This window comes from Coloeus monedula (genome assembly GCF_965178545.1).
Source record: "Coloeus monedula genome assembly, chromosome: 8".
NCBI classification, from domain to species: domain Eukaryota; kingdom Metazoa; phylum Chordata; class Aves; order Passeriformes; family Corvidae; genus Coloeus; species Coloeus monedula.
The window spans coordinates 37,395,402-37,414,932 of record NC_138788.1 but is presented as its reverse complement, the minus strand read 5'-3'; the positions used below and the strand labels follow the sequence as shown (position 1 = coordinate 37,414,932).

Genomic DNA, 19,531 nt, shown 5'->3' with positions numbered 1-19,531 from the left:
GGATGCTCACACTGCTCCAAGGAAATTCCACACAGATTGGAACAGGTCTGATACCAGGTACCACAGCAGTGCTGGCTGCACCAGGACTGTCCTGCCCAGGGAGATGTGATGCTGCTGCTCCATTCCTCAGGGCTCACGGGCCATTCCTGCACCACTCGCTGCTCCTCAGCACAAACCCTGGCTGCTGCTAAGCACAGCTCACACAGTTCTGAAGTGAGAGAGGATGGGCTGAGATTAGAGGTTAGGAAAAAATCCTTCCCTGTGAGGGTGGGCAGGCCCTGGCACAGGATGCTCAGAGCAGCTGGGGCTGCCCCTGGATCCCTGGCAGTGCCCAAGGCCAGGTTGGACGGGGCTTGGAGTACCCTGGGATAGCAGAAGGTGTCCCTGCCCATGGATGAGCTTTAAGGTCCCTTCCAACCCAAATCAATCTGTGACTCTGATTCTAAGATGCCTGAGCAAAAGCAGCTCAAATAAAACACACTGGAATGTGTTTAGTTAGAGGAGCACACTAAAAAAACATATGAGCTTAAATCTTCAGTAAGGACATTCATTAACACATCTGGCTATATTTTTATGCCTTTTTAAAACCTTGCCATCAACTCTTTTCCCTCATCATTACACATTAACATTTCTAAACCCCGAAGCCAGAAGCTCCAGACAGTTTCCTACCCTTGAAGGTATTTTAGGATGATAAAGATGGGAAACTTTTTATTGGAACATGAAGACCAAAATTCACGCTCCGGCAGCGTCGAAGCTGATGTCAAACACTTAAGACCTCACACAACTGGCAGCAATTCTGTTGTAAAACGTGCAATAACAGCAGCAAACTGCAGCTTAATTTTTTTCTACACATTCATTGGCATTCATGTGAGGTCCATTCACATCCATTACGAGGGAAGGCATCTGCATTATGGCTAAATATTGCATCTTGCAAACAGAGCAGCGTTTGTGCTGCTTCAGCCCCTGCAAACCAAAGAGGGCTTCACCCTAAACGGGGTTTTCTAGAACAAAGCTAGAGGACACTGGATGGATTTCAACCTCCCCTTGGAGCTCAGGGGTTTTTTTGTGAGGTCAACTGTGGCATAATTTAACTGTTCCATTACTGGAGACCTGAAAGCTGCTCCATGACTGGAGACCTCCAGCCATGCATTACATTAATATCTATAGCTTGAAAAATAAACTCTTCCAAAAATGTTTTTTTTTTTTTTTTTCTGGAATCAATTTTACTCCTATACCAAAAGAAAAAATATTTCCTTCTCCTTTCAGGTTCCAGAAATGCCTTCACACCAGGAGAAGGATGGGCGTTTTCCCCACACAACAACCAACATTTCACAACTTTATCATGGTTGAACACTCAGAAGTTGCCAGAGAAAAGAATCACCTCTGAAAAGTAGGAAAAATGTACTGAAATAATGAGTCATGTTCACTCGAGATGGGAAGCCATTCCTTAACAAGACTCTCAGCTTAGAAATGCTGGGTGAATAAAAATGTATTTCCCAATTAATGTTCACAGATGTGTCTTCTGCAGCCCAAAACAAAGCAGACCTTCCAATTCTGCCAGTGCCACTCTGACATAGCCTGCAGTTGTGTGAGTTAGAGTTCCCTTGGTCATAAATCATCCTAATTACTATGGAATTTTGATAACAAAGTGATAGACCTGAAAGAAATGTATGGAGTGAAGACAAAGTTACAATGTGAATGCAGACAGAGCAAAAAGGTAATACAAAAAAGTGGCAGAATCAACAGGAGTTATTTCATTATTTCTGCAATGATAATACACAATAAATTAGTAAGTAACTGCTCATTCTGATGGCTCTTTTCAAGATTTCAATAAATTTAAGGATTAAGATGCAGCAAGCTTTTGGAATAAATATCAATAAGCAACACAATCATTCAGCAATACCTTCAGTGATCCACATGCTGAAGCCAACCCAAAGCAGCCCTTCATTGCCACTCCTGTACAAGTTACAAATACCAAACAACAACAACAAAAAAGCAGCAAACCTTTAGTGCTAAAAATCCCTAAAAGTGACTGGGTGACACTGCTTTCAAAGTGTGACATTTTACTGCACAAGCAATTTAGTAGCCTATAAAAATTCAATATTCTAGATCCACATCAGAGGGAAGCTCAGTCTGGCTCATCCCAGATGTGAACACAGCACTACCAGCAAGTAAAAAGTGCTATCAAGAATGCATATTTTTGTTTTCCTTCAGCTTCCTTGTACCTGGGGGTTGTTTTTTTGGCCACTTGACATCTTTTTACTGTGATTTATCCTCACTTCAGCCAACAGATTCCTTGTTCATTTTCAAATTACCTGCACGCACTGGCAATCCCACCTATCAGGAAGGTTTTTTGTTCCTGTCTGCTTTTGTTATTGCTGCAAGTCCTACGAAAAAGGATTCCAAGACGTATTTCCCAGAACAGGCAGGAAGCAGGACACGCTGTCACAGCCCTGAGGATATCCTCTGTTCCACACTGGGACATAAATCTCAAAGCCCAGAGGATATCTGCACAAATGAGGAGCATCTGGACAACCTCAGAGGCACAAGCAATATTACCCAGCCTGCAGGGAACTCCTGACCTACAGGAGTTGAGAGGTGATCCCGACCACAACCAACGGGAATCACAACCAGCGCCCCAGAGGAGGAAAACGGGATCTGCCTTGACACAACCAGAGCAGCAAAGGCAGAAAAACCTCCAAAAATATTCAAGAAATCAATAAAACACCCGGAAACTACTGCAACCACCTTGGTCCCTGCCACCACCAGCCAAAGAAGTTAAAGAAAACCAGGCTGTTTCAAAGAATTCAGGTAGAGGTGGAGAGAGCTGAGACAGTCCATGGTGCAATGATCAGGTCAGTGTGGACTTTGGAACTTCAGAGGTACAAACAGAAGACATTTTCTGTATTCTTCAGGTGTCCATTTAAAATTAGAACAAACTCTTCTCAGAGGTGAAGAACATTCAGGAGCGTGAAGAATGACTACTTCCAAATTATTGAGGTATTACAGCTCAAATTGCCTTAATGGGAGCTGATTTATATTTATGGCCAACTTTCATACAGCCTTTAAACTTTCCACAACTCCTCCCCCAAGTCAGATCATTGAACTTGAAGAGTTTAAAAAATAAGGCAAGAAATAGTCTCCACCCTCCTTTGTCCTTAGATCCAGGCACCTGCACACCAGGATGTTTCTGCAGTTATCCAGCTGAAAGTTTTCGGTCAGCACAGCTGTATTTTATATGTTAATCAAATCAAGGAATCACAGAATTGTTAAGGTTGGAAAAGACCTCTAAGATCATCAAGTCCAACCATCAAGCAGAACCACCATGCTCACCTTTAAACCACGTCCTCAAACACCACACCCACATGGTTTTTGAACACTTCCAGGGATGGTGACTCCATAGTTTCCTACAGCATCCCCGTACCACAGGGGCTCTGTGCCAAGTGACCATCAAAACCCTGGTGTCCTTCCAGGATGTTTCATACACCAATAAATGCAGAGCTCTCTTGGCCATGAGTGCTCCTAGGGAGCACCTCGAATGCTTTTTAATGTTCCCACCCAGGAACACAAAAACTGCACTCCTTCAGGGAGATTTGTTCTCCCAGGCAGTTACCTGGGATATAACCCTGATCCCACTTTCAGGAACAATCCAGACATTTCCTATTGGAGCAGGAAGGACTGTAAGAGCATTTGTCGTAAAGAGAACTTTCAAGGCCTTTCATTGATTTCAATGCCTAAAGGAAAAAACTTGGAATGTCAGTTTATCACCCAGGTAAACAATCTGGATGGACAATCTGTAGATACTAAATTTTGCTAAGGTAGGCAGCCTACCAGCTTGGTCCTGAAACATATCAAGACATTTACTAGTGTGGGTCCATGAATGTGGAAAAAAACTCCTCTTTTTGAACATTTTCCTTCAAATTCTGGACAGGCTTTCCAGCAGGAGTAGAAAGCTGCCAGCATTTTTCCAGCTAGAACTCTGTCAGCAAGCACTGGACACCATTCCTGCCCACAGGAACCACCCTGGCAGTGTCTGCCCAGCATCCCCACGATCAAATCTCTGTGTGTGTACATTTTAAATCAGCAGCTGCATGAGAGCACCTATGAAACAATAAACTCCTGCACCCTCGCAGGCTGTGACACTGATGGAGCATCGCCAGCAGCAGGATACACAGAGAAGCTGTTCATCATCATCACCTGAGCACAAGCAAAACCCAACTGTGGGATGACAAAACCAGGGGGACATGCATCAATAAAGCACAGGAAAAACAAATGACAGGAAAACAACTGACTGGGAACCTAAAGGACAAAGTTTCTTACTTAATCTCATTATTTCTTGCTCTGAGCTGGCAGAAGAAAGTCTTCTGCCACAGCCTGCAGACAATCCTGACTTCATGTCTAAATCTACATTATGATGATAATAACAGGAAGATAAAACACAACTTAAGAATCTATTAGAACAAGTGACAATTTACATATCAGCAGCCTAGAGCAGTAAGTCCCTCAAAGGTCAAAATTAACCAAGCAAATTGAGAAATGCTCCAAACCTCACCCAATCAGCTGACCACGTCAGTTATCCAGAAACTGAGAAGCAAAGTTTTTATCACCAGCAAGTGCCCATTTTAATGAGCAACTAGGCAATTATGAGTATTTATCACTTGAAGGATTTATGTGCACTAAACAACTTCAAATTCTTTAAAAGCCAACAGGAATTTATTTCTGCTTACCCAGAATCAGGGAGAACCAGCAAAGATGAGCTGGTGGGGTCGATCTACAAGAGATCCATCCTTGGAATCATTTTCATTTAATGAATAAGCATTTTAAGGAATTTGGGAAAGTTAGGTTTAAGTCAGGTAAATACTGCAGGCTCCAATGAAACCAACCCAACCCTGGATTGATGGAACTGCTCCTGTTTATTCCTGGTAAAGAGAAGACAACTCCCCCATCCCAGGGCGAGATACCTCACATGACTGCCAATCTGATCAGACTCTGAACACTCTGATAGAAAATGAGAATGAGATGTGAGATGGAAACCAGCACTAAATGTTTAATATGATCAGCAATTCACAATTATTTCCTAAGTGTCTTTTCCCCGATAACTTTTTCCACTGCGTGATCTTAGTGATAAGATAATGTGAGATGCTGCTTTTGAATAAGTTATACATTTCCCCTTGCTTTACTTGAATCTCACAATGCCACCATTATTAATATTTTTCCTCCACAAAACAGCAGTAGCCTTCCAAAGAAAAAGTCCTTGACCAAAATATCGGAGGATATTAAACTGAGAAGTGATCTACTGATGCAAATCATTAAATCTATTTGCATTTGCTTACTGAACCCTAACACAGAAATTAAACTACATAGTGTGGGAAAAGAGCTGGTTTTGCATGGTTAAAAGGAGACATCTTGGAAGATCCGAGCTCTATGTCATTAATTTTCCTTCTTCCCCTCATTAACAAGTAAAATGTTTTCACTGCTTGAAAAGTTTTAATAAATAGGAAAAAGCAGGGCAGCTGACATAAGTTTTTAATGTAATATACAAGAGCTTTTAATATTTTTACATATATTAATGTAAAAGCTAAAAATAAATGTTAAAAGGTTACATTTGTGAAGAAAGAAAAATGGCATTTACAGTTACAGGGTAAGGTTTTAGAGTTTAACTCTTTCTCTCCCAGCATGGGGTTCTGAGGAGCATTTGCCATTTCCCTGGAAATCCCTGGCACTGCAGAGATGAGCCATTGCAGAAGCAGCCGTGGGTTAAGGACACACATTCCCTCCCAGCTCTGAGCTCCAGGGTGATTTACTGGGCTTTGTCCTACCAAGTCTTAAATTCTTTTTATAGAAGGAATTACGGGAGGCATTTTAAGAACAGCCATAATTAGCACAAGCACTGGCAGGGTGAGATCTCTGAGTTTCACTGAAATGTGTGAGCCAAAGTGGCCAGGGAAGACCAGGAACTGCAGCTGCCAGTTCCAGCTGGATCTGGGGAAAACCATCCAACATTAAAAAGCCAGTGGCTCCTGGGATGCATCACAAGGAATGTGACCAACATTTGGGGAAGGGGATTGTTCCCCTCTCCCTTTGAGAGAGCCCTGGAGAATTGTGTCCAGCTCTGGGCTCCTCAGCATGAGAAGGACGTGGAGCTGATGGAGAAATCCAGAGGAGGCCATGGAGATGCTCCAAGGGCTGGAGCCCCTCTGCAGCCAGGCTGGGAGAGCTGGGGGAGCTCACCTGGAGAGGAGAAGAATCCAGGGAGAGCTCAGAGCCCCTTGCAGGGCCTAAAGGGGCTCCAGGAGAGCTGGAGAGGGACTGGGGACAGGGGATGGAGGGACAGGACACAGGGAATGGCTTCCCAGTGCCAGAGGGCAGGGCTGGATGGGAGATTGGGCAGGAATTGTTCCCTGGGAGGGTGGGCAGGCCCTGGCACAGGGTGCCCAGAGCAGCTGGGGCTGCCCCTGGATCCCTGGCAGTGCCCAAGGCCAGGCTGGACATTGGGGCTGGGAGCAGCCTGGCACAGTGGGAGGTGTCCCTGCCATGGCAGGGCTGGCACTGGATGGGCTTTGAGGTCCCTTCCCACTCAAACCATTCCAGGATTTCTACTGGGCAGTGACTCCTGGCACTGATCTGATGTTTTCAAACCTTAAATATTAACACGGACAGTGAGGTGTGTGAACACCAAAAGCCCAGTTCCAGTGTGCAGAACACAAAGCTCTGCTGCTCAGCTGGGGTGTGCTTGCAACCCTCATGGCTGGCCGAGATTCCTAAACCAAGACATGTTATAGCAGCCCAGTGATCACGTTTTACAGTGCTGATATTTTAAAATGGCAAAAATAACAACAAACTGTATTAGATAATATAACTTGTGCAGACACCCACTTGAAAATACCACAAATATGACTCTCTTTTTCTAGTGTGGAAGACGTAGAGCTGTAATAGTGCTGAAAAATGATTCCACCGAAGAGGAGTGTGAGAATTTGTCTATGCAGCATCATCTCCTCAAGAAATTTCACAGAAAATAAATCCTTTCCTGATGCCCTGCCCTGTGCTGTGGCACAGATACAGTGCCTGGTGTGTCTTTACTAACGCCAGGAGTAATTCAGGCCAGGAGTGGAACCTTCCCACTTCTCGTGCCAGAGGTAGATTAATGCAGTGGAGCATTTTTCCATTGCAAATCCACGCTGCAAGGATGGGAAAATGGGCTGCATAATGACATGGATTATGTTTCTATTATGTACCAGAATTAGGGGGTGATTTAAATATTGCAACTCTTCATCTTGGGTTTCTTCCCTGACTTCTGGGGTCCTCGAAAAAAATTTAGATGCACAGATAATGCTGGGAATAATTTAAAGCCACAGAGGTGTTTTAGGATTAAACAGAGGGCTGTGAGCACAGACACACCTGGGTCTGGATAACAGAAACCCTTCCTGCAGCTCTCCTTGAGGCAGAGAACTGAACCACAGAAGTGTTTTACTGACAGGTGTCTGTAATAGCAACCCAGAGAGCCCTGACTACCAAATGCTGTGATGGGAGCAATGGACAGGGTTTGAGGAGAACCAGCCCTGCAGGGGTTTGTAGAATCACAGAATGGTTTGGGTTGGAGGGACCCCAAAGCCCATCCAGTGCCAGCCCTGCCATGGCAGGGACACCTCCCACTGTGCCAGGCTGCTCCCAGCCCCAATGTCCAGCCTGGCCTTGGGCACTGCCAGGGATCCAGGGGCAGCCCCAGCTGCTCTGGGCACCCTGTGCCAGGGCCTGCCCACCCTCCCAGGGAACAATTCCTGCCCAATCTCCCATCCAGCCCTGCCCTCTGGCAGTGGAAGCCATTCCCTGGGTCCTGGCCCTCCATCCTTTGTCCAAAGTCTCTCTCCATGTTTCTTGTTGGCCCGTTCAGGCCCTGTGAGGTCACACTGAGGTCCCCCCAAAGCTTCTCCTCTCCAGGCTGAGCACCCCCAGCTCTCCCAGCCTTCCCTCCCAGCAGAGCTGCTCCATCCCTCTGCTCATTTGGTGCCTGGCTCCAGCAGCTCCAGGTCCTTCCTGTGCTGGGCCAGGCTGGGGCAGCTCTGCAGGTGGGGGCTCACCTGGGCACAGGGGCAGAATTCCCCCTCTCCTGCTGCCCAGGCTGGGATAAGCCCAGGGCACAGGGGGTGACTGAACGTGGCCAGCTCATGGCCAGCCTCTCATCCACACAAAAAGTCTCAACTTTTATTTTTTGACACTCAAAGGCTTCTCTGCCAAGATTTCAGGAGAAAACCACAACTGAAGACTCGCAAAACCCACTCCTATTTGAATCTTGCAATGCTGCCTTTGACAGATAATAGAAATGCAGCCGTGCTGTCAGGGAAAATAACACAGCTAAAGTCTAGTATTGATTACAGTGGAGTTGCTCAAGATTCGCTTCAGCTTCAGTGAGAGAGGAACGTGGGTTTTGCTAATCACGCAGAATTAAATTCAGCAGCCAGACCTGACAGTAAAACTTTGCCCACAAACCATTTCTAAAACCATGAGAAGCTATATCTTTGAGCTGTGCTACGTGTCAGGCTAAACTCTAAAAACATGCAGAAGTTATTCTGTTTAAGTTTTGGAAACACCACTTCCAATAAAAAGTTTTCTTAGCTTGATGCAGCATAAACAATCTGCAGCATCTCCACAAGAAACCATGGAAAACCCTAGCCCAGTTTATTTTTAATAAAAGGAGGACTATGCTATATAATAACTCTTCCTGCCACATCCATTGAATCTGCTGAAATAAAGATTGATGCCTGGATATTTGTAGAGACTTCTACCAGAGAAGGTAATATTTCTTTTTTCCTTTCTTTCCTATTTTTTAAAATATACTTTCCTGTTATTTTGAAGTAATTTGAAGTAACAAGCATCATCTCCCTATTACCCAAGCATCTGCATGTTTTGTTTCCAAGACAAGTGGCAGAAAACTCAATGAGATTTGTGAGAGCTTTGTGCCACAAGTTAAAAGATACTCGGAAATGAAAGGTTTTGAAAGAGAAACATGTATGAGAATGATCTTCTGGTGACTGCTCCACATAGGCACCACAAACAGGCTCTCACTTTGCTCATCAGTATAAAACCAATCTTGTCAGCATTGTGAGGGGCTAAAAGGCTGAAATCCCATATGGATTTCAACAAGAATCACCCAGAAGAACCAGGTGACCTCCGAGCCAAAACAGCACCTTGAAGGTTTTGGGAACAAGGCACCTGAGAAGTAAAGAAGAGCTGGAGTGGTTGCTGGACTTGTCCACAGTCACTGGTGTTTTAACGAAGAATCATGGAATTGTTAAGGTTGGAGAAGACCTCCAAGATCACCAAATCCAACCATCAACCAGCACCACCAACCATGTCCTCAAGGGATGGGGACTCCAAACACCTCCCTGGGCAGCCTATTCCAATGCTTTACAATCCTTTCCAGGAAAAGTTTTTTAACTTTCAGTCTAAACCTCCCCTGGCCCAGCCTGAGGCCGTTCCCTCTCCTCCTGTCCCTGTTCCCTGGGAGCAGAGCCCGACCCCCCCGGCTGCCCCCTCCTGTCAGGGACTTGTGCAGAGCCACAAGGTCCCCCCTGAGCCTCCTTTGCTCCAGCCTGAGCCCCTTTCCAGCTCCCTCAGGAGTTCTCCAGCCCCTTCCCAGCTCTGTTCCCTTCTCTGCACAACCTTTCCTTTCCCTGCTCCCACTCTCCATTTGAGCTCATCCCAAGCCCAGTAACTTCTTTACTCCGTGTTCTCTGGCTCACTCAGGTTTTATCCTGCACCATTTTAATTAGAAAATCTCTGTTTTTACACAAGGATTTCAAGGAAGAATTGAAGGAGGAAGAGCGGAGCCTCTTCCAAGCCACCTTGCCAATAATCCTCTACTCACCTAAGTCACATCAGATGTTCATGGTAGACCAGGAATCTCTTCCAAGCAGCAGAGTAGTCACAACCCTACCTCCTTCAGTGGGTTTTTACTGTGCCCCTGAGGTCCACTAAGTTTCTAAGCCTTGGCGGATGCTCACTGGAAAAATAGGAGGAGTGGCACTCTCCCAAATGCCTCCCACTTGTGGCATCAAAGTGAGATATCACTCTCAGTAAATTTTACAGTATGAGGAATGAAACAGTTAGCAAAGTTGACATTTAAACCATCACCACTGGCTATGATTAAATACCTCAGAGATGAACAGAGTGGTTCACACCTCTCCAAGTTATTGTTCTAGGCTCTTATCAGACTCCCTGCCCCGCTGCATCCGCCGCCTTTGCACACACTTGAGATTTTCCTTCAATCCCTAATAGCTGGAAACCTGCTTAAACTGAGATTCTGGAGAGTTTCTGATAATGTTACAGTGGCAGAGAGAGATTGACTGAAACCCTGGCGAACCCCTTGAACTGCAGATTCGCCCTAAAAGGTTTAGGCAGATTAATAATACAGGAAGGGCCAAACTGGCTCCTTGCTCCTCCTCCTCTGATCTCTCTCAGTAAGATGGAGGGAAATGAAACACTAAAGAAAATTGCAAATAACCTGCAGGGGACACAGAGGGCAGATGGGATCACACTGCTTCCGAAAGAGTGCAAAGGGAAGTCTGGGTGTACTCCTACAGCACCAGGAAAACGCAGGCTTTGACTATTCAAGCGACAGCACAGCAAATCAGGCTGCCCAGCTGTCCTTCCCAAACGTGCAGGAAGCACCCAACACCTTCTCTGCAGTCTCCCAAATTCCAGTTCACGTTCACACCAGCAAACACACACCTCCCCAGTCCATGGAGGAGGAGCAGACCTGCAGGTGCTGTCTCTTGCAGAGGATGGGAGCTCAGGCTCCTCTGGCAAGCTCGAGCTGATCCTGCACCCCAGCAGCCCAAGACAGCAGCAGCAGGAGCCCAGAGCCAGGATGTCCCCAAATCATCCCCATCCAAGGATGGCAGTGACACACCACAGCTGCTCAGCTGAGCTTCTCAGTGGAAAACCTAACTCATGGTGACATCCTCAACTCCCAAGGTGGATAAATAACGTCCCACATTAGGGCTACGAGCATCACCTGGGATCTGTGCCTGCCCTTCACGTGGCAAATTTAACTTTCATGTCGCACACACCCATCAGGAGGAGGATGATGTTCACCTCCCCATGCACAACAGGATTTTCCAATCACACACTGGAAGCTGCTTAGTTTCCCCCAAAACACGTTCTACCACAGCCCTTGTACTAAACCCCTCGATTCCCACTGTATTTCCCTGCCCCAGCACACGTGCAGCCCAGAGAACCCCTGCCCCATGCTGCCCAGGCAGGGAGCTGGGAAAACCAGGGTGGTTTTCCAGAGGGAAAAGGGAACTCCTGAGGAAATCTGGATTTTTGCAACACAGGGAGAAACTGCTCCCTGCTGCCATCCCAATGCCAAGCCAACAGCCCAGGTTTCCAAGGCACCCCGGGTTGTAAATATCCAGCAGAGGGAAAGCCATGGTGTGTCACTGCCCATGGAAGTCAGGAGCAGGATCCCCTGCTCACCGAGGGGACAACTTCCCCCTCCACCTCTGGAATGAGACAAGGCTTCTCAAAACAGAGTCATCCCGGTGTGGGAACCCCACAGCTGACAGCAGAACAACAAAAAAATGAATTCTGAAACTCTAAAGCAGCTGAAGACACTTAGAAGTATGGTAACAGTAAAAGAAAGGGAGTTTTTCTTTTGGACATGAGCAAAAAGTGTTAAACATTTGCAGTATTTCAAGCAAGAATGTTGGAGGAATATTGATTATTAGATTTGTATGTACTAGAAGCAAAAACTCCAACAGCTGATACAGCATGAAATTAAAAAAAAAAAATACACTATTATTATATATTACATATAATAATGTATATATTATATCACTGTTACATACAATATGTATATAATACATATACACAGCTTATATATACTTAGGTTGTTTTTTTTTTTAAATAGGAACTGTGAAGCTGAAGTTCTTAAAAACAGACAAATTTGTCCAGATTATGACATCAAAACTCCAGGAACTTGTTTGGATCAGGGCATCCTTATCACAGAATCCCAGACTGGTCTGGGACCCTTAAAGCCCACCCATAGCAGGGACACCTTCCACTATCCCAGGCTGCTCCAAGCCCCATCCAGTTCCAGGGATGAGATCCACATCATGGATTTCACAAGCCTGGATCAAGAATCCTCCTCTCCAAAAGAAACCATCCCACTGTGACGTGTCTGGACTTCTAAACCCCGGCAGCTTCCCGAGGAGCAGAATAACCTCAGGTTATTACAATTAGTTTCATCTCATTAATAGATCAATTCCTTTCAAGCATACTGAAACTGGGTTTTACTTTGTTGCTTCTCCTTTTAGGCTCCATTATAGTCTGTGTTCTTAAGTTTTAAGGAGAGCCATCAGTGAGGAGGTTGTAATCTCAGGTGATTAATTGCACAGCATTTTACAAGCTGTAAAATAGAGCGAGATCTCCACAAAGCGATTATGCCATTAACCAGGGGCTCTTATCAGATTTTCCTACAACCACCAGGTTTGTCTGACAGATTGCAAGTCTTAAGTATTTATATATTTCAAAGGTTTACTTATTTTTGTTGTTAAAAACCCCTAAAATCTCTATTGATTCTTACATGCAATTCCACATGAGAAGTCCCAAGCACCGTGGAGCAGAATACCAATATTTATTACCAGACTTGTGCTCATTATGGTTCTCTCTGACAGGGGTCCATTAAAATCAATTTTTATGTTTCTTATGGGTTTTTTTTTCCACCCAATGTTCTTGCCATGGCGTTTATTAGCCAGTTAGGAGAAACACCAGGCACTGCTTTGTTTTTATTTTATTCTGTCGAAAATAATGAGGCCAGATTTAACAACTATTCACTAGTGATGAGTAGAAGAGATTAAATGTTATACTTCAGCACAAACATTTACAGATGGCTTTAAAATTTTTAGAACTTTATCAGTGCTAAAGACAAGAGGAAGTCCCACCTTTCTTCTTCAGATTTAAATTCTTAAAGTAATCGTAAAAGTGCTCTTTCTTGCCTTTAACTTCTGAGCTACCCCTGAGTGATAGACCCTCTAATGTAATAATTTTTGCACATAAATCATGCAGCCTGTGAGGTTAAGAGTTATCAAGATGCCTCTAACGCCTCAAGATGAAGTGAAGTCAGTTCACCACTGAGAAAAGCAAAGATCAAGAACAGGTACAAATTAAAAAATTAGGAAAAGGATCTAAACTGTCCAACTTCTGCTGAAGAACAAGATCACAAGAACCTTCAACCTGCAATGTGGCCACGTTACAGGGGAGCAAACCAGATGTTCTGGTAGAACAAAACCAGAATTTTTCACCAGATGTTCTGGTAAAAGAGAAAAATCCATCCCTAAAAATGGCTCTGAGAGCACCCAAATCATTTTCCTACTCTTATTCCACCCCTCGCTGACATTTGCCCTTCACAGGGTGAAGATCCTCCTCCCCTGCGTTGTTCTCCAGGCAGATTTTGCTCTGCAGCCAAGGCAAGTTTCAACTTTATCCTAAATACCCCTTTATTTCCATTCCTCACCAGTGGAAATCCAGCACCTAAACCAGAGAGAAAGTGAAGCACTTCTTTCTGTATCACTGGAGCTGGCAAAGCTGGGAAATCCAGAAGCTTCAGTGTTTTCATATGGGAGGCAAAATCATATTTCAACCAGAACACACATTATGCTTCACGTTCCTGATTGATGCTACACCCATTTCTGCTACAAGGAGAATAAAACAGGAAAACAGAAATCCTACAAATCCATGGAGAATTTCAGGTGCAAAGACAGGATGAAAGAAAGACAATGTGGAGAAAAGAAGTCAAACCTGTTTGAGTCTTGTCAGTGAGAGCATCGATGTAGCAGACTGTGGAAAAGTGGAATTTAATTACCAAACCCAGTTGAGAGACCAGTCTTAGAAAAGTCTGAGATAAGAAGTTTGGATTTTGGCAAAGAAATTTGGCATAGAAATTTAGTATCTAATTCTGAATGAATTCAAGGATCCTTCTGAAAATGTCACTGAGCATTTCCTCACAAATAAGGAAACCTCCAAGATGTGGCCAGGACAGAGGGACTCCAGCAGATTGAACACAACTCACAATGAACAGGCAAATGCACTGATGCCTCCTTAGCCAGGCCTGTATCTGAGCCATCATCTCCACTGCCACGTGGGATCTGCTCCCAGCTCCACAAGACATCACAGCTCTGGAAGAACAACTAAAGCTCTCACAAGCACCACACAGTAATTAAAACAATCAGTCAATCCTGCTCCTATCTGTTGGAGCATAGATCTATATATAAAACCATAAAAACAGATTAAGAGTTGTGAGGTGTGCAAGGATGTTTCACCCCTCAGTGACAGATTTATACGTGTGTCAAAAATCAGGATGGGCAGGAGGTTCTTTCAAAACTTAAATTAGAAACACTTTAAACTGTAAGTGTTTCTTTGATAATATTTTTGATGCAGCAGAGGAATTGATGTATTTTGGAGTCCTCAAAGGCACTGGAGGCTCCTCCTGCCTCTCCCAGGAGCAAGCACTGAGCTCCCAGCACGACTGGCAAAAACAAGTGTGCTCTTAGATCCTCTGGGCAATCTTCTTCCTCCAGCATGAACATAACCACAGGATCAATAGGACATGAACTCACCCACTTGGCAGCATGCTCATTTTGGGAAGTTTTATTTCATGTAAGCCCGTTTCACACCCAAATATCTCGATCTTTCCCACGGGGCTGAGCAGAACCACGTGTTTCTCCTTGCATGGTGATCCTCCCTGTTTGGAATTCACCTGTTCAGGGAAATAAAATCCTCTTTAACTGCACGCATTTTCACCAAAGAACAGGTCTGAGCGGTTTTCAAAAGCAGTTTGAAAAAAGCAAGAAAACAGCGAATTTCAAGTTTCCTCAACTACGGCTTTCACTTTCAAAATTCCAACTTAAAATGATCCATCCTGAGAAGTCAGCACCTAAATCAAAGTCTCAAAAAATCCATTAACCAACAGCACAGTGATCTTCATAAAAACATGAAATAGCAGCAGTTTCATGGCTGGTTTATCAGCTAAAATCCAATGTGTTGTGACACTTATTTAAAACAGGATTGTTGTGACAACAAAGTAGATTCAGTGGTTTAGAGCAGCAGTGTTATGCAAATAACAGCTGGAACACAAATAGAGTATGTCTGCTGGAAAAGAAAACATATGAAAAAATCAATCATTCCTTAGGAAAAGAAGCATATTTTTATTCCCATTGTTACCAGTCTGGTTTTACGATTACTGATAGGATGTAGTTGGAAACAGCTGCCAAGTATTTCTCAATATTGGACAAGACCAACAATAACAGACTTGTCAAATCCATCTTGGCTAAAAAACCCCAGCCCAGTCTGGATGCTGGAGGTGTATTTACAGTTTGGTTTGTACCACCACTGCAGGAGGACAGGACAGAACACCACAAGTGTGTCCACTGCAGCCACCCAGACACCAAAGCTTCGGTCCAGACCACAGCCAGGGCAAAAAGTCCTCTGCTCCAAAGAGCTCAGCTCATGTGAAACTGGGAAAAAAGTGACCAGCTGAGAAACTGTGAGGCAGCACAAGGCAAGTCCATCAGCAAACACAGAATAAAAGGCTCCTGCAACTGTTTGGCATGGAACACACCTTAAAAACCACTCACTTCCTTCCACACCTCCCACTGTGCCAGGCTGCTCCCAGCCCCAATGTCCAGCCTGGCCTTGGGCACTGCCAGGGATCCAGGGGCAGCCCCAGCTGCTCTGGGCACCCTGTGCCAGGGCCCGCCCACCCTCCCAGGGAACAATTCCTGCCCAATCTCCCACCCATCCCTGCCCTCTGGCACTGGGAAGCCATTCCCACAGTGTCCTGTCCCTCCAGGTACAGGACCCTGCACTTGACCTGTTGAACTTCACGAAGTTTCCTGCAACACTGACAGACCAACAAGGTTTCTCTGATTTATTTACTTCCCTGTGTCCAAGGTTGGACGGGGCTTGGAGCAACTGGTGCAGTGGAAGGTGTCCCTGCCCACAGCAGGGGATGGGATGGGATGAGATGAGATTTATTCCTTCCAACCCAGACCATTCTGGGATTCCACGAATGACAGACCAGGGGTGCAGCAGGAGCCAGGAAGGTCCATGCAGGATGACTTACAGCTGCCCACTGCTCCCAGCTGTACAATAATTAGCTGCTTTCCAAATAAGAGAATCTTTTCAAACCCCATTATTAAGTGCTGTGGAATGAAGTCACATCTGTGAGTAATATAATCAGCGTGAGAGAGTAGAAAAGCCATCGAGCTGGCAGTTTTGCCTACTAGGGCAAAAGTAAACCTAAGCCCCTGAATTCTGGGAAGCTCTTACGCAATTCCTCCCCTACAGACGCAGCAACCAGAGCAACCTCACTCAGCCTGGAGAAGTTCAGGACCTGCAGGTTCCCTGGGGTTTATTTACTCTGACTGCAATCCTAATTGCTAAATAATCAAATGTTTGGTGGCATCACAAAGAAACTCCTTTCCAACCAACTTTGCCCATGTTCCTTCTCCTTCCTCGAGGACAGGGGTGAACTTGGAGCAGCATCTCGCTGTAGAAGTCAGCAAACAAGCAGTAAAAGTTCACATGTGTGGAGAACCAGTACACATTCTTCATGTTTATTGGTGTGACAGCCCTGAACCAGATGCACTGAACCTCACACCACGAGCTCCATGACTATAACAACTTTGGGATCAGCTTTTCCATCAGAACAAAACCCAGGATGCAGGGAGCAGCAGCACACTATCAATAACCCTCTGAGCTCTCACCAAGTCGAACTAAGCTTTATAGATGAAACCCTGAGCAACTGCAACTCCTGTTTGCAGCCTTGTTTATCATATTCATTGGGCAGCAATATTTAGGAGGTTTATTTTATAAAAGAATGAAGCTGCAGGACATAAAACCACATCCATTTGCACTTGGGTTGGGATGCTCCAGGATGAAGGTCACTGGCAGATCTACAACGCACACTCCTCTGTCCAGATACTAATTTTGTTATTTAGGCTGGATAGTAGGAGAAATTTCCTCCCAGAAAGGGTTGGCAAGCATTGGAACAGGCTGACAAAGGAAGTGGTGGAGTCAGCATCCCTGGAAGTGTTCCACAGACACGTGGATGTGGCACTTCAGGACATGGTTTAGTGGTGAACACGGTGGTGGTGCTGGCTGGACACTTCTCCATCCCTGGCAGTGTCCAAGGCCAGGCTGGACACTGGGGCTGGGAGCAGCCTGGGACAGTGGGAGGTGTCCCTGCCATGGCAGGGCTGGCACTGGGTGGGCTTTAGGGTCCCTTCCCACCTAAACCATTCCATGATTTATAAAAAATGTGAAGAATTTTGATCAGCTCCTGCATCAACTTCTCCTTCACTCTCCTGTTCCACTTTAAAACCTACAAATCTGCATAAAAATATCTTGTAATTTTGATACTAGGTAGAAAAAATATGACTTTTAGGGAGGAAGCATCTCCTGCCATCTTCTGGAGTTTTCCCAAAGAAATAAAATCATAGGTGCAACATTTCTAAGTTTACCTCACCAGACTGCTAAATACAGAAAACTGGACGACTGTAATTTCATTTACATTTGCACTAACCAGGTCTCACACTACAGTAAAAAATTCAAATATTTCTATGTTCTATTGCTCCTAACACCCCCAAAAACTCCACTGGACATTGGCGTGACATCCTAGAATCCAATTCATATCCCTAATTAGGAACAGAGAAATAAAAAATGCAGAGAAATCTTGAGAATCAACAAGGTTTAAAAAAAAAAAACCAAACTGTAGCAAAGCATTTCCATGCTCCATGTTCTCCCAGAAAACAAGGTGTGTTTTCCAGAAAAGTCCAGAGAGCAAACCATGTTTTTCCTTTCAGTATTATGAGCACTGAATCCTTCCCATCAGAGCCCTATCTCTGATGGATCTCCCCTCCACAGGTTTTTCCATTTCCTTCACTCTGCTTTTACAATATAAACCCACCACACCAATATCAAAATATTAACAATAATCCCCTCTGCATCTGATTTAACAGGGGATTTCCATTAGGCTACAGCATGGAAGTCCTCAGGAATTTTTTTTTTCCCCCCTCAAATATTTCTGAGAATCAAGGCAAAAATAACATATTCAGCTGGCAAATCGAATGTGGCCTCACACACATCCTGCAATTGGATTTTTTAAACCAAGAGAGTCCTGCATTAATCAGGGAGATGTCCCAGCTCCTCCAAGAAGGGGTCTCTTGATCCTTTCCAGATTAACAGAAAGTGTTAATTGAGCTACCTGTGAAAGGAAATACAACCAACAGCAGGAAATTGCACTGCAATTCTTTCCTCCATTTCCCCTGCCTTCTCCCAGACCCCAAAATGGTCCTATTTCTAGCCAAGCCACTGCTGCACACTTGGAAAATGCTCTGTTTAGTTCTTCCACACCACCAAAGTCACTTATGTGAAACTGAAGAACCCACCCAGGTGCCACAGAAGGTTTTCCACACAACCTTGCTCCCATGCTGGGCTAGGAGGTAACCACACACTGGCTTCAAGCACTAAAAATTACTGTCAGAGGACCCAAAACTGCACAAATAATTGGCATTTCTAGCCACAAAACCTCAGTGTCTGACAGCATTTATCCAACAAGATCACTACCTGCAGGTGATTCCCTTGGAGGTGTTGATACCCACCCCACCAGAGGTGTGACCAAGCACCACCTTCCTCCTTTGCTTCCCATTCTTCATAAATTTATCCTAAAAACTTCATCACTTCCCAGGCTTCATAAACTTATCCTGAAGATTCCATCGAAGTCCTGACATTTGCATTAGCAAACGAGCTACGACTCACAAACACCTGCCTTGTTCTGATGGTGCCACAGAACATCAGGGACTCTCCAAAAAGCAGTTCCAGGAATTTTGTTTAGTTTGAGGATGATCAATAAATGCCAGGGAAGCTGCTTCTTCATCCTAATTACAGGAAACAAACCACCAGTCCTGAACTCTTAAAGAGTCCTTCTTTTGAGTATCACCGTGCTCTCAAACCTGCTTGCTATTGACCCAAGTTTTGAATTAAAATTCAATCAAAGCTTCAAATATTGGACTTAAGGGGAATACTTCAGAGTTTGGCACTCTGCTGCTTCGTTTCAGTCACTCTTCCTCATGCAGTAAGTTTGCATCCTTCTCCTAACAAAACCCTTATCAAATCCCATCACTCAAAGCAAAAATCCATCATAAACCAATGTTTGCAAAATGATTTAGTGTCAAAAGCTGCTGCCACCCCACTGATGAGGCTGCCCATGCCAGTGGGCCACCCATCCAAGGATTTCATTGAATTATAGTTCTCTCAGCATCTCCTTAATAGTTTAAAACTTCCTGTATTTGTTTTACTGGGTTCTGCCTGTTTATTTAAAAGGAAACAATCCATTGTACGTTAAGAATATGGGAAAAGATATTAATAGTAAAGGTAATGTATTTCTGCACATATAGTGCAGGGTGGAGGGTGTTTCCAACCTTATGGGGCTTGTCTTAGAGGAAAAAGCCATTTTTTAGTGTTTCAAAGC

General features: G+C 44.7%; 1 protein-coding gene across 2 annotated transcripts in view; it reads right to left on the bottom strand.

Annotated features, from left to right (window-relative positions):
- Positions 1–19,531, bottom strand: part of MGMT (O-6-methylguanine-DNA methyltransferase) — a 138,035-nt gene that overhangs the window by 103,736 nt on the left and 14,768 nt on the right. For both annotated transcript variants that reach the window (XM_082286585.1, XM_082286586.1), the window contains exon 3: positions 14,619–14,758. In XM_082286585.1, coding sequence (XP_082142711.1) covers positions 14,619–14,758 — 140 coding nt within the window. The remainder of the gene's footprint in view (positions 1–14,618; positions 14,759–19,531) is intronic.